The 14,171-nt window shown below is 34.5% G+C and overlaps 1 protein-coding gene across 46 annotated transcripts in view; it reads left to right on the top strand.

Moving 5' to 3' along the window:
• The first annotated feature begins 9,249 nt into the window (after positions 1-9,249).
• LOC134725749 (ankyrin-2-like) overlaps positions 9,250-14,171 on the top strand; it is a 163,041-nt gene continuing 158,119 nt past the window's right edge. For all 46 annotated transcript variants that reach the window (XM_063589866.1, XM_063589825.1, XM_063589816.1 and 43 more), the window contains exon 1: positions 9,250-9,529. In XM_063589866.1, the coding sequence (XP_063445936.1) occupies positions 9,467-9,529 (63 nt within the window). In that variant the 5' untranslated portion in view covers positions 9,250-9,466. The remainder of the gene's footprint in view (positions 9,530-14,171) is intronic.

The raw sequence follows: 14,171 nt of genomic DNA, 5'->3' as shown, positions 1-14,171 counted from the left end.
TGACAAGATGAACAAAACATGACTCGCCCTTTCCAGCTCTCGTCCCTTTTTTTTTTAACGAATCCGGTCTGCGTAGAGCTTGTTTGGCTTTATAAATTTTAGATATGAGCGTCACTGATGAGTTTTATGTAGACGAAAAGCGCGTCTGGCGTACTAAATTATAATCCTGGTACATTTGATAACTATTTTTCCAGTATCTGTATCTGTATGGGTACGTCGTAGCTACCGCAATTCTGGCTTTTAAACAACGGGAGTGAAGGCGCCGTCGATTTATTGACGTTTCGCGAGAGCAGATTTAAAGCTCTCTACACTAGTTGCGCGTACAATAGTGTCTTCTAGATGGTTCCAATTTACTATTGTGGACACAAAGAATGAATTTGATGTTGCGGTGTTTTACTAGTAGGAATGTCAAAACACCTGGTATTGTTCCTCACTTGTTTTTCAACAATGTTTGTGGCTTGATAGTTGTCAAACTTTTTAGCTGTGATGTTTCGTCTTGGTCTCGCTGATTTGAGGAAGTCGTCTGGATCAATAGCAGGTACCAGCCCCTTAACCACCTTGTACATAAATATAAGCTTTTGGCTCGTGCGTCTCAATTGTAGTTCCTGTAGTTTTGTAAGCATGTTTGTTATGCAGCCATCTTCTCTAGTTCTATAATCGCCTGTTATAAAGCGTGCTGCTTGTCTTTGTACTCTTTCCAGCTTGTTTGAGTCTGCAATACTGTAGGGGTCCCATACTGTTGCTGCATATTCCATTGTAGATCTTACTAAGGAAATGTAAGCAGTTTTCTTACATTCCTGTGGGCAGTATCGTAAATTTCTTCTAAGGACGCCTTGTGTTGAGTTAGCCTTTTTGGCAACGTTTGTTATATGCGTGCTCCACTTCAGGTCTTCTGATATATGCACTCCTAGGTATGGGTTGCTCTGAACTTGTTGGAGTATGTGGCCGTTGAGTGTATAGAATCTCTGGCTTTTGTTCTTTATGCTTAGTATGTAGCATTTCTTTGCGTTAAATCGCATACCCCATTTATTTGCCCAATCTTCTAGGCTAGCTAGGTCTTCTTGTAGCAGTTTGTGATCTTTCTCTGTTTTGATGGTTCTGTATAATAGACAGTCATCGGCGAACAGCCGTACTGATTATTTGACAGTGTCCGGGAGGTCATTTATATGACATAGGAAAAGTAATGGTCCTAGAACTGTTCCCTGTGGAACACCTGAGTCCACTTTGACTTCTTCTGACTGTTCTCCCTCTACTACTACTTTCATCTTTCTCTGTGTCAGAAACATATTTAGCCAGTTGTTTAGTTGTCCTCGAATTCCGTATTCTCCCATTTTTGATAATAATTTGTTGTGTGGTACTGTATCAAAGGCTTTTGAAAAGTCCAGGATTGTGATATCAGTTTGTAGTCCGGCGTCAAATGCTTTCATGAAGTCATGTAAGGTGACTAATAGTTGTGTTTCACATGAGTAGCCAGATCGGAATCCATGGTTGAGTGATGTTAAGACTCTGTGCTTTTCAAGATGTTTGAGGATGTGCTTGCATATGATATGTTCTAATAGTTTGCAAGGTACCGATGTTAATGAGACTGGTCCATAGTTTTCTGCTGCGTGTTTGTCTCCTTTTTTGAATACACACGAGATGTTTGCGTTTAACCAGTCTTCGGGTAGTATGCCAGTGTCTATTGATGTTTGGAAGATGGCAGTAAGTCCTGGTGCTATTTCTGTAGCACATTCTTTAAGTATTTTGTTTGGTATACCATCTGGTCCAGATGCTTTCGATGGGTTTACATCTTTGAGTAGTTTTTCTAGTCCTTTTGTGGTAATAAGTAGATTCGGTATTGTTTCCAGTATGTATTTTGTTGTTTTTGGAATTGATGTTGATTTGTCAATTGTGAATACGGATCTAAATTGTTGGATTAAAATTTCTGCCTTTCCTTTGCTGTCGCTGACTAATTTCCCCTTGTCTTTTAAAGGTGATACACCAATGTTGTCTGTTTTCCTGGATTTGGTATACTTCCAGAATGGCTTTGTATTGTTTGTTTCTTGGTATAGCCGCTGTTTCATTTTAAAGAGTTTTCTAATTTTCTGGTTTATCCAGGGCAAGCTGTTCTAAGAGCGGATTTCTTTTGATGGGATGTGTTTGTCCATACTTTGAAAGAGTTCTTTCTTAAAGGTGTCGCTCATTTCTTGTACGTTTGTTCCACGATCCTGCATGTGTCGGAGTCTTGTTGGTGTTATTGAAATCTCCTCTTTAATAGTGTTCCAGTTTGCCTTTGAGTATATATAGCACTTCCTGGGTTTGTTACGTTGGTAATAAGGTTTGGTGTCACAGTCTGTAACAATCATTTCGTGGTCTGATATGCCAGGTGTGTTTTTGGATGTTTTGACAAGTGATGGGTTTGTGGTTAATACTATGTCAAGGAGGTTGTCTTCTCTTGTTGGGTGTTCATGGATTTGAGTGAGTTGGAATGATGATGTTATTTCCATGAGTTTGGTTTATATCTCCTTATCACTTGAGTTATTTGGTACTGACATTGATTCCCAGTTTATGTCAGGGCAGTTAAAATCTCCAGTTAGCATGATGTTGGTGTTTGAATTTGCTATCATTTGTAAAGATTTTTCTAGTTCATCTAGGCATTTCATGTTCCTGTGTGGCATATAGAATGACCCAATAAGCAGTTCTTTTTTGCCTTTAAGGTGTATTTTTACCCATTCTATCTCACAATTGGTGACTAGACTAGACTGTTCAACTGATATGATATCTTTATGGACCAAGATAAAGACTCCCCCTCCAAGTGTTCCCCTGTCGTTCCTGTAGGCATTGTAGTCATCTGGGAATACTTCGCTTGATTTGATAGCGTCTTTTGTGCTGGTTTTCCCGGGTTTTTCTCCTTTGAGCCAGGATTCTGTACCACAGATGATGTCAGGTTATATGTAATTAATGGCTGCTTTAAATTCTGAAGTCTTGTCTTTTATACTTCGGCAATTGACGGTTAGAATTCTCAAGTTCCTTTTCTCGTTCAAGTTAAATACATTACTGCTTTGTGTTCTACTTTTGTTACTGCAATTTTTGGTATTATTTGTTGTTGAGGATTGAGCTTTTAGTCTTGGGCTGCTGGTTTTTAGCGGACTAAATATGCTTGATGACACAGATTCGAATGATATATCATGTGTGAGTGGTTCATAGTAGTTTGATGCGTTCAGTTCATAGCTGTGAAATGTAAAAGATGACACATTTATACTTTCGCATTTACAACAGTGCCATTGTACGTTTGATCTTTGTAGAAGTTCATAGTCAACTGTACAGAGTTCAATACATGATCTATGGTGCCATATGCCACAATCATCGCAACAAACCCCATCGCACTTCCATGTTACTGGGTGGTCGCATAGTCCACATGGGTATATGCTCTGTTGTTTTCCTCTTGGACCAGGGTTTAGTTCTATGTCGCCTCCTAATATGAGTAATAATAGTGTGAGGTGTTGTTTCACGGTTGGTGTTGTTGGTAGTGTGATTGGTCTTCTGCCTGTTGTTGACATGTTCTTATTTAGTACACAGGTAAGTAGTTGTTGATGTTCCCATGTTTTACTGGTTGTTAAGTTTGTTCCGATATTGTACAGGAAGCTTATGAGTATTATGATGTTGATTATATTCATTGTGATGTTGTACTCTTTTGGTATTGATTGTAGAGATGTTTGTGTTTTCTGTCCTGGTATAGCGCGGATGAGCCCGTGCTGACCAGAATTTAGAACACTTTCTATATATCAATCGTTGTTGTTTGCTGGTGAGTGGGATCAGTATTCAATATTATGTAGATATAGGAAGATGTGGTGTGAGTGCCAATGAGACAACTCTCCATCCAAACAACAATTCAAAAATTAAACCATTATATATGTGTTGTTTTTCTGCTTGGTGTGTTAAAGTTGTTTTGTGTATTCAGTCCTGGTTTAGCTCGAAAAAGCCCGTGCTGACCAGTGCGTGAAGAACACGTGTTACCAACAGTCTATCTGTGCCTGAGTTGCTATTTTCTTTAGCCAAGTTCGTGCTAGTAGGTTTGTTGGGTGTATTCCATCGGCGTATAGTTGGAAATTGTAGTAACTTCTGTTTGTTTCAGTTCGATGTGCTCCTTTTTTATATTTTGATCTCACTTGTAAGTCGTTCGAGAATTTGGAGTGTGGCTGTTTAAAGTGCTGTTTATTTCTTTGATTTTGGTGTTTAGTTGGACAACTTGTTTTGCTAGTTCTTTGTCTTGTGTAATAAAGTTGTCTGGGGGTTTTATGATGTTTCCCCTTATTCCAATGGTATATGGAGTAGACTGGTGTTTCCAGTTTTGTTACCCTACAGTTGTCAAATGTTTGTATTAATTCAATGCATTTATGATAGTATTGAATGGTGTTGTCTATTGCATCGGTTCCATGTGCAGTTATTGCTATGTAGCCTTTGTTGTATGTGGTAAGATCACAAGTGCCGAACCATGTGTATAACCAGATTGGTCCTAGGTCATTTATTTTTTGGCGTATGTTATTTTCAAGCCACTTGTATCTGTCTTTACCATTTGCTCCACTTTTGCTCCACCATTTAATTGTATGTTCAACTTGGTTTGTTGGGTTGACTTTTTGTTTTAGCCAGTTCCCTTTACTGTCCGTAAGTATGACAGGTGTATACTTTTTAGGTGTTGTTGGCGGACTGGTGGTCTTGTTGATAAATTTTACAAGTTTTGCGTTGGACATGGATTGTTGTTCTATTTGCTGACGTTGCTTAATATTGTAATTCTTGTTACTTCGGCAAATGGTTAAATTGGCAGCATGAATATTCAATTTGGCACCTAGTCAAATCGGAATCTGATTAATTCAGCTACCGATGTAGTTATTTCGACACCAACGTTACAATTATCATAATGTTTTGTAGGTAAACTATTGAAGACTCAATATCTGTTCAGTATCATAAAGACTCTCTTTCGCATGACAACTGCACATTACAAGTAAACACAAAATTCAATTTTGCATTAGAATTAGATAGATTATTTGACATCATTGGGAACATGTGTGCTAAGTAACAAGACATGAAGTTGGTTCATTGGTTTTGAACTTCATCAAAAACTACACTGACCGAAATCTTTTACCTGAAGCTGGACAGACGGACGAACGGACTTACCGCGGTGACCGAAAACACAATTCTTAGGCTAGGTGGGGCATAATTAAAATGAATAAATTATCATTAATGTTTGTAATTGAAATAAGTTTGTAAGTTTAAAAGTGCCTAACCAATCCTCAAAACCAATTATTTAAAGTTTGCCAAAAAACGGTATATAAATGCACACGCTGAAATGTCTCGCCTTTTTGTACTAAGCATTGATATCATGTTGATCAGTAGTCCTAAATATAAAGCTTTGCTATAACAATCACATAACCTTATTATGATCCAAGAAAATGCGGTCAAGGTCAAATAAACATAAGGAGAAATACATGTACACCTTTAATACAATCATTCGATACACTAAATATAGTTGACCTATTGCTTTTCGTGCTTAGAGTTTCTAAGAAACAGATTTAACCAAGAAAACTAAACATTAACGAATGAAACCATGAAAATTATGTCAAGGTCAAATGAACCATGCAAGGCAGACATGTACAGCTTACAATTCTTCTATACAACAAATATAGTTGACTATTGATTATAGTTTAAGAAAAACAGACCAAAACACAAAAACGGAAAACTGAGCAAAGAACCGTGAAAATGAGGTCAGGGTCAAATAAAACCTGCGTGAAAGACATGAACATCATGAAATATTTCCAAACACCAAATATAGTTGACCTATTGCATATAGTAATAGAAAGAAAAAAACAACTAAAAACTTATCTTTGACCACTGAACCATGAAAATAAGGTGAAGGTCAGATGACACCCGCCCGCCAGAAATGTTCATCTTACAATCATACCATACACCAAACTGAGTAGTAGACCTTTTGCATACAATATAAGAAAAACAGACCATAACACAAAAACTTAACTATAACCACTGAACCATCAAAATGAGTTCAAGGTCAGATGACACCGCCATGTAGTTGGATATGTACGCCTTACAGTCCTTCCATTCACCAAATATACTAGACCTATTGCTTATACGTATCTGAGATATGGACTTGACCACCAAAACTTAAACCAGTGCACTGAACCATGAAATGAGGTAGAGGTCAAGTGGAAACTGTATGACATGCATGAGGACATTGCAATGTACACACATACCAAATATATATACCATTTATTCATAATAAGAGAAAAAATTTACATTACAAAAAATTTGTAAGGGTTCCGCGGAACCCAGTGTCTCGCCTACTTTTGCTGTAAATTGCAGGCTCAACAAAAATAAGGAAAAACATCAATAAAAATATTCCTCTTGATACTATCTTTTGATTGTAAGAAGCTTCTGTCCAAGTTTGGTAAAAGTCTAGGATAGTTAATGAATCTAATAAATGTTTTGAAAACTTTAGCTGCATACTGTATGTAATGTTAACTGAAAGAAAGTTATTAAAATTCTAAAAACTTTAACCACAGAGTGAATGTTATGTTTCCCCGCAGAAAAAAACTAATTTAAAAGTAAATTACGGAAAAACTGGAATTTTATTTTTACAAAATTTACTTCTGGATACTATCTTATGATCATAAACAAGCTTCTGTTCAAGTTTGGTAGACATCCAGTGTAGTTTATGAAAGTTATTAAAATTTCAAAAACTTTAACCACAGAGTGAGTATTTGTGGCCGCCGCCGCCGCCGCCGCCGCCGCCGCCGCCGCCGCCGACGGAAAGTAGGATCGCTTAGTCTCGCTTTTTCGACTTAAGTCGAAGGCTCGACAAAACACTTAACTTTTTGTTCAATTAGTCACTGAACCATGAAAATGAGGTCAAGGACAATGGACATGCGACAGACGGAAACTTCGTAAAATGAGGCATCTTTATACAAAGAATGAAGCATCCAGGTCTTCCACCTTCTAAAAATATAAAGCTTTTATGAAGGTAGCTCACGCCGTCACCGGATCACTCTCCCTATGTCATTCTTTCTGCGACAAAAGTCGCAGGCTCGACAAAAAAACAAAACAAACAGGCAACACAGTTGATTGTATTGATCAACTATTTTACTATCCGAGATATATTTAATACGGTTGCTACGATCTTGGCTTTTGAAAACGAGCGGAGACAATTGATTGAATCAATCAAACATATTAATCCATCATATTTACGATTGAATACGATGATACGATCGTGCGTCTCGGCCCTGAAAAGAGACAGTTGATTCAACTGTTCAACTCTTGAATTGAATTGAATTGAAAATTGAAAATTGAAAATTGAAAATTGAAAATTGAAAATTGAAAATTGAATTGAATTGAATTGAATTGAATTGAATTGAATTGAATTGAATCAGTTTTGGATGATCAAATATTTGATCTTGAGAATCACTGAAAAGACGTTTATTGTCGAAATGAGCATCTGGTGCTAATGTTGTTTTATCAAGTAAAACCAAAGAAGACAAAGTATAGCTCAAAACGGACAAGCTATCATATTACTTACTTACTTACTTACTTGTATACAGATGGAGACCATTACTACATCCTCGCGCTACGAGCGGCGGTAATCGAGGTGCGGACAACCAAAAAATGACCTCCTCGTTTCTTGAAATTTTATGAAAAGACGGAGATCTAAAGACACCTAGTGTACATGTCTCTGTTAATACTTTAGGGTCTTGTTTATATAGTGCATGCATACTAGTATATATTTACCAATGCTGCTACATGTATTAAGTATTTATGAGCATATTCAATATACATGCAACTTACCTATTCATATGCTTCAATGCAGCGGCACAATTTGTTTATGCAGGGTTAAAAGACCGCAAATGAATTTCTTGAATGAGGAGGGTACATGCAACACCAGTAGCTTAATTGTATATAATTTACCTGTTTCATTATTAGATATCACGAACCATAGCCCTATCGACAAAATGCCGCCAAAAACGATACTAAACACAAGGTTAATGAAAATAATTTTGTTGTAAGTATACAGTAATAGAATACGGACTTTTTTGACAAATATTTTGTTGTTGTCTTGCTGCTAATTGAATTTGTTGCTATTTATCTATCTAGATGTAATTCAGTGGTCGGGTCGTTTGTTACTGTGTTACATAATTGTTTTTCTTTAAAAAAAATTGTCGATTAAATTGTTTTCCATTGTTTTCCATTTGTAATTTCCACCAGAGTTCAAATGACATACCCAAAGGCCTTAAGGTGACTGGGGAATAGGCATATGTTCACTTTGGTCGGGTACGTATTTGACCTGTTGCAAAACCAAATGTCTGTCCCTATCCAATATACCCTCATTTTCAGTAGCATTAAAAATTTCCACGTCCATATCCCGGACGGCCTCAATTACAAGACCTACCTATAAAATTTCTCTCGTCCTAATCATGCATGAAATATTTGCCACTGGACGTTAAGCAACCAACAACCAATCACCAAATGACGTGGATGTTAGCAATTAATATGCCATTGTATGGCCTTCAACAATGAGAAAAATACATACCTTTACGTATAGTCGTCGATAAAAGGCATGGACAAGACACATGTGAAGCTATTGAAACGAGAAAACTATTACAGCCAAGTGATCATACAAAACCTCGCTGATAACGAACAGCATAATTTATAACAATACAAATTTACGAAAACAAACACAAAGAATTTGTATAAGATAAGATAATATAAATGTTATTATCCATATTATTATATATTTCGTTATATATATAGATCTAGCACAGGCATAAAAAATCTAACAAACAAAAGAAAGAAAGAAAATCCAATGAATGACAGAATACATATCAAATCAAATTACACATTGTTAGAATATATTATATAATATTTATATATAAGTACAACACAAATCCTCGCATACATGAAACATTGAAAATGCCGGGCCACTGAATTAGAGGGACAACCCCTACAAAGAATATTACAGACCCCCCCTCCCATTACATAAGAATAAGATGTTGGAAACTGAGTAAATGCAGCTAATGCTATATATTACTAGTTTTGATGATTGATTAATATTCTGTCGAGAGAACAAAAAGCATTGTCTATCTTCTGATTTTTGGCCGCATTAAAAAGACTTATTACAAAATGGTATATGATGAGATGGGCTCTCCTTTAACGTTAACTCAGTAAATACACGAAAATAAACTAGAGTTAGTCCCCTTTTCTTAAAATTGCCAAAATTTTGTACTACCTGGTCACACCTGTGTTTGTAATGAATGGTTTCTTCTGTGTATGCCTTTCTACCGCCATTGAATAGAGTTGTTGAGTTCAGACGCTAGAGGAAAATAGGGGTGTAATCTTACGGAGGGTGCATTGTGCCTCCAAAATTTGAAATCTAAAGAGAAGTTTGCAACATTGAAATAGTTTGGGAATTGTCTGGTTATAGAAAATGTCGACAGCAGAGGAAGCGACCGGTGACAGTAATCCGGATCTTAGAGAATCAGACGAAGAGGTTTGTTTTTATTTTTATTTCCGAGTTTTAACTATCTGTCGATCTGTCAATTATAATGTGACATATTATATACAACTTGGTACCCGGTCCTTTATTAAACCAATTCCCTCCAATAATGCTATGTACAAAACATCTACCTGTACTTCCGGAACACCTGTGATTGATTTTTACCTGTCTAGACTTTCACTTTAATTAATGGAATTGATTAAATTTTAATTATTTTCAGTGCCCACATTGGATTATTTGTTGAGTTAAAAAAAAAATCTTCACTTAAAAAATTAAAATTGAACATTTAGTGAATATAAATGATGTTTTAAATTCAGAGTAGATGTTACATTACATCACAAAAATAATATATATAGCCTCAGTGGCAAATACTGTCATTAAAGATGTTAAAGGAATTCTTATGGTTGAATGATGTAGAAAGGTATAAACAATTTTGTTGTAAAATTTACATTTAATACATTATAGATGTTTTGCCATTGGGTACATTACAGTAAAATAAAATACATGTTTATAGTCTTAAGGTATACAGGTATTGGGTTGGAAGGCTTTATAGTTGTGTAATGTTATATTTAGCCAGCCTTGAATCTAAATCACATAACTTTTATTTCATATGAAAAATCAAGGATTTATATAATATGTCCTTGGAAAACCTAAGATTCCTAGTTATTTTAAATAACGTGCTAAATTTCAGTTTAGAAACTTTTACAAAGACATATCCTTCTTTACACTCTTGAAATTTGCAGAACTTTGCAAAAGATTGCAAATCCCAGATTGAATGTTTGAAAAATAAAAAAATAAAAGCTATTTTTGTATCCTAAGATATTACAGTATCTGTAACAGTGTGTTGACAAACATGTAAATTTTATATTATGTAATACTGGAGGGAATTGATAGAAGAATTTATGACATTCAAAGGTACATGAGGGCCGTTAAATGTCACTATCACTCACAAAGATAGGAAGTGTAAACTTTAATAAATCGGTCAAATATTACACAAATTAGAATGTAGCTAATAGAAATATTTGAAATTTTCAGAGAGGATGATGCCCTATCCACCCCCACCCCCCCACCCCCTTATTATTTTTTTCAGTCTGAATTTTAGTTTACACAAATACTGGGACATACATGTATCTATCCCAGATAAAAGAGACTTGACTGGTGAAAATGTAAATGAAATTGTATGATGTATGATTAATCATTTTAACTTGGAGACAAAACGACTGCTGTATTGTTTTTACAGTCAACTTAAATAAGTTTAGGAGAATATTAAATAATTTAGAAAGGATGGTAAACTTGATGTGATTAGTGGCAAGGCTAACAGAAAATTCTGAACCTAAACAAATTACAATTGCAGAGAATAGGATGTGTGTATATAAAGGGCAGAAGTGTATGATGTAAATAGCATTGGTAATTACCATTATAACAGAGCTTTATCTGACAGATGGTTAACACATTCAGTCATTAACTCACTACACAACATTGTCATACACTTCACTCTCTCTCAGAGATCTCTACATTACATACAGAATCAGCAAATATATAGAGGCTGAGCACTCTTCTATGTATTTCTTGAGTATTCATAGATAGAGTTTTAATGCAGGAATGTTGTAAAATTTCGAGCTGTTTTAATTAGCAACACAGCTGCAGATGTTGTTTGCTATTTATAATAAGCTATAAAGCATTTTTTGTCTTAAATTGAATGAAATATCTGGTACATTTTGATTAGAAAGTGTAAAAAATCATTATTATATTGTTTTTCTATTTGTCATAAAGTGTTTTAAAGACTCTTTTCAGTGGAAAAACTAATTTTGTATTAACATTTTTTTCACAATTATCCTGTTCAAAATGTTATTTCTCTTAAATTGAATGAAATATATCTGGTACATTTCTAAGTAGAGGTAAAGGTAGACCCCTTCTCCCATGCTGTTCCTACAATGTATCTGGTGGTACATTTCTAAGTAGAGGTAAAGGTAGACCCCTTCTCCCATGCTGTTCCTACAATGTATCTGAAATTCAGGGTTGTAATCTTCCATTATTTTATTAGTTAAAAAAAAAACCAGAGACATACATGTATAATATGTATACAGGTACCTGCAGAGATTGGCAGATTAAGCAAATTCTTGTTACGTCACACAACTTTCAAGATATTAAAAAAAATAATAATGTATGAATTAATATCTTTGCATCATAAAAACCACAATACAATACATAAATTTTAATTATACCTGCAAATTCCTTTTGTAAAATCTTTTCATTTTTCATGTTTTTATTGTTTCAAAAATGTATATATAATTTAAAGAACTAAATAGAAGTATCAATCATCCAAGACCACCCTCTTCTCGTGACTGTTGTTTGTATTATATATCTTGATATCAATTTAAGACTTTGCTCATCAATCTCTATTTTAAAAGATCCATGTTTAAAACTTTTTATAACATGTTTGGAAATTTCTAAAAATGAACAAAAGTTAAAACTAAAGGACTATATTAGTTAGTTAAAATGTATTCTGAAAAATAAAGAGAGGTAGAGATGTTATTCAATAAATGATAGGGCCATTAAATGGGAGTTGTCAATCTTTGGTGTTATATGTATCGAGTAAAACAAAAATGATACAACCTGATCTATTGAAAGTAGTCATTTCTAAATAGATGTGCCATTCAACTTTCTTTTATGTGACAGTTTCATTTTGCATGTGCATTATTTGTCAGTGGTATATGATATTAATGTGCCATAAGTTCAGAGGAGATAATCAGTCATTGTTATAGGAAAGTGGAATTTTAATTTATTGAAAGCACTCTTTGCCAAATTTAGACAGATCAAGTTATGGATGAAAAAAATAAGTTATCACTATTAATGTAATGAAGTTAAAAAAATATTTTTTTGGGGCTAAATTTGTTTTCAGCAAAAAATAGTTGCAATGTTTTTTTGCCATTTTTGTAAATCAATTCTAAGTGGAAAAACTTTACTTTTGCTCAATTCTTTGCTTACCCAGAGGCCTTGTACCTGGATGGTCTAAGAAGTAAATATACTGTATTGCTAGCCTGTAAGCATAATAGAGGCATGAACATACATGTAACAGGTACATTTGACTTTAATAATCTTTATTTGGGTTTTCTGCTCTTTGGTTAGGGTGTCTCTTCGAACCATTCTCATTTTTATTTCCTGCTAAATGTCATTGTTCTCTCTGGGCCTTCCACCACCATTAACACTTATAGCAAATAGGTTGAAAGTGGTGTTAAATACCAATCAATCAATTCTTTGCTTTCATCTTTGTATCTTATTGGTTTTTTTTCTCATGTTTTTTTAGGTTTATAGTAACCTTATTTGTCCCCAAAATGACCATCTCGTTACTTCAAAAATGTGAACACCACATTTCCATTTTATACTTTATCATTTTAAACCAAAGTGACTTCAGTTTTGTATTAGAAATAAGTAGGAACTGAAATTGATTACCCAGGGGCAATAGTTAAAATAAAATTGTATTCACGATATAGCAATGGCCTGTAAAATGGCACAAATGTATTTTTTTTTGTACAAATGAAATGCAACGTACTTGTGAAGCAAATAAAGATTGGATTTTGTAAATTTGGTGTGAATGCAATGCACCTTTACAAATTTTTATAAAATAATTGAAGTTTTTACATGACGAGGATGATGTAATACCATTTTAAATAAGTTTGAAACTTTCAACTTTTTTTAAGTAAAGTATTCAAACTTCAAGTTTAAAGTATACAGAAGTTTAAATCTAGATATTAGGTTTCTACTTGTCATCATCTGATAGTTTGATGTTCTTTCAAATTGAAGACTTTGTGAATTTTCTGTATGTTTCAACTCTAAAACTTGTTTTCAACTTTCCCCTTTGGTGGTATACTTGAAAAACTTTGTTTCTGAAAATATTCATTAGTTTCAATTGATTCAGTATAAATTGTAATTTTAATTTTTTTTATCCTCATTTAAATAAAACTAAACTTGAGAATGGAAATGGGGAATGTGTCATAGAGACAACAACCCCACCAGAGAACAGACAACAGAAGAAGGTCACGAACAGGTCTTCAATGCAGTGAAAAATTCACGCAGCTGGAGGCGTCCATCAGCTGGCCCCTAAACAAATATATATATACTAGTTCAGTGATAATGAACGGTATACTAAACTCCAAATTGTACACAAGAAACTAAAACTTTGAAATATCGTTTTCTTTATAACATTATTTTGATTTTGGATTGTGTCATTTGCATACCTGCCAACTGTCACTATTTGTGGGGGATTTCCCCCAGGGAGGCTCCCAAATTGATATTTTGAAAGACCAATTTTATCCACAATTTAGACTAAACAATTAATTTTACAATGCTTTCAGGCTTATTAAAGTATGGAGAAGCCAAAAAACAACATTTAAATGTATTTGCAGGCCCCCTTGAAGGTTTTTTAAGACTATGACAGCCATCTTGCACGCAAAACCCCCATGGTCATTTTGAAAAGTTGGCAGGTATGCATTTGTTGAACTGAGTTGTAATTTAATTAGTTCCCTGTAAAAGATTTGTCCTTTACGAAGATTGTACCAGATATTCCCATTAACTCTTGTTATGCTTTAAAAAGACATATTGTATTCAGTTCTGTCACTTTTATAAATATCCAAAA

Source organism: Mytilus trossulus, chromosome 7 (assembly GCF_036588685.1).
Source record: "Mytilus trossulus isolate FHL-02 chromosome 7, PNRI_Mtr1.1.1.hap1, whole genome shotgun sequence".
In the NCBI taxonomy this organism is placed as follows: domain Eukaryota; kingdom Metazoa; phylum Mollusca; class Bivalvia; order Mytilida; family Mytilidae; genus Mytilus; species Mytilus trossulus.
Note: the sequence above shows the minus strand (reverse complement) of the source record. Positions and strands in the feature narration are given on the sequence as shown.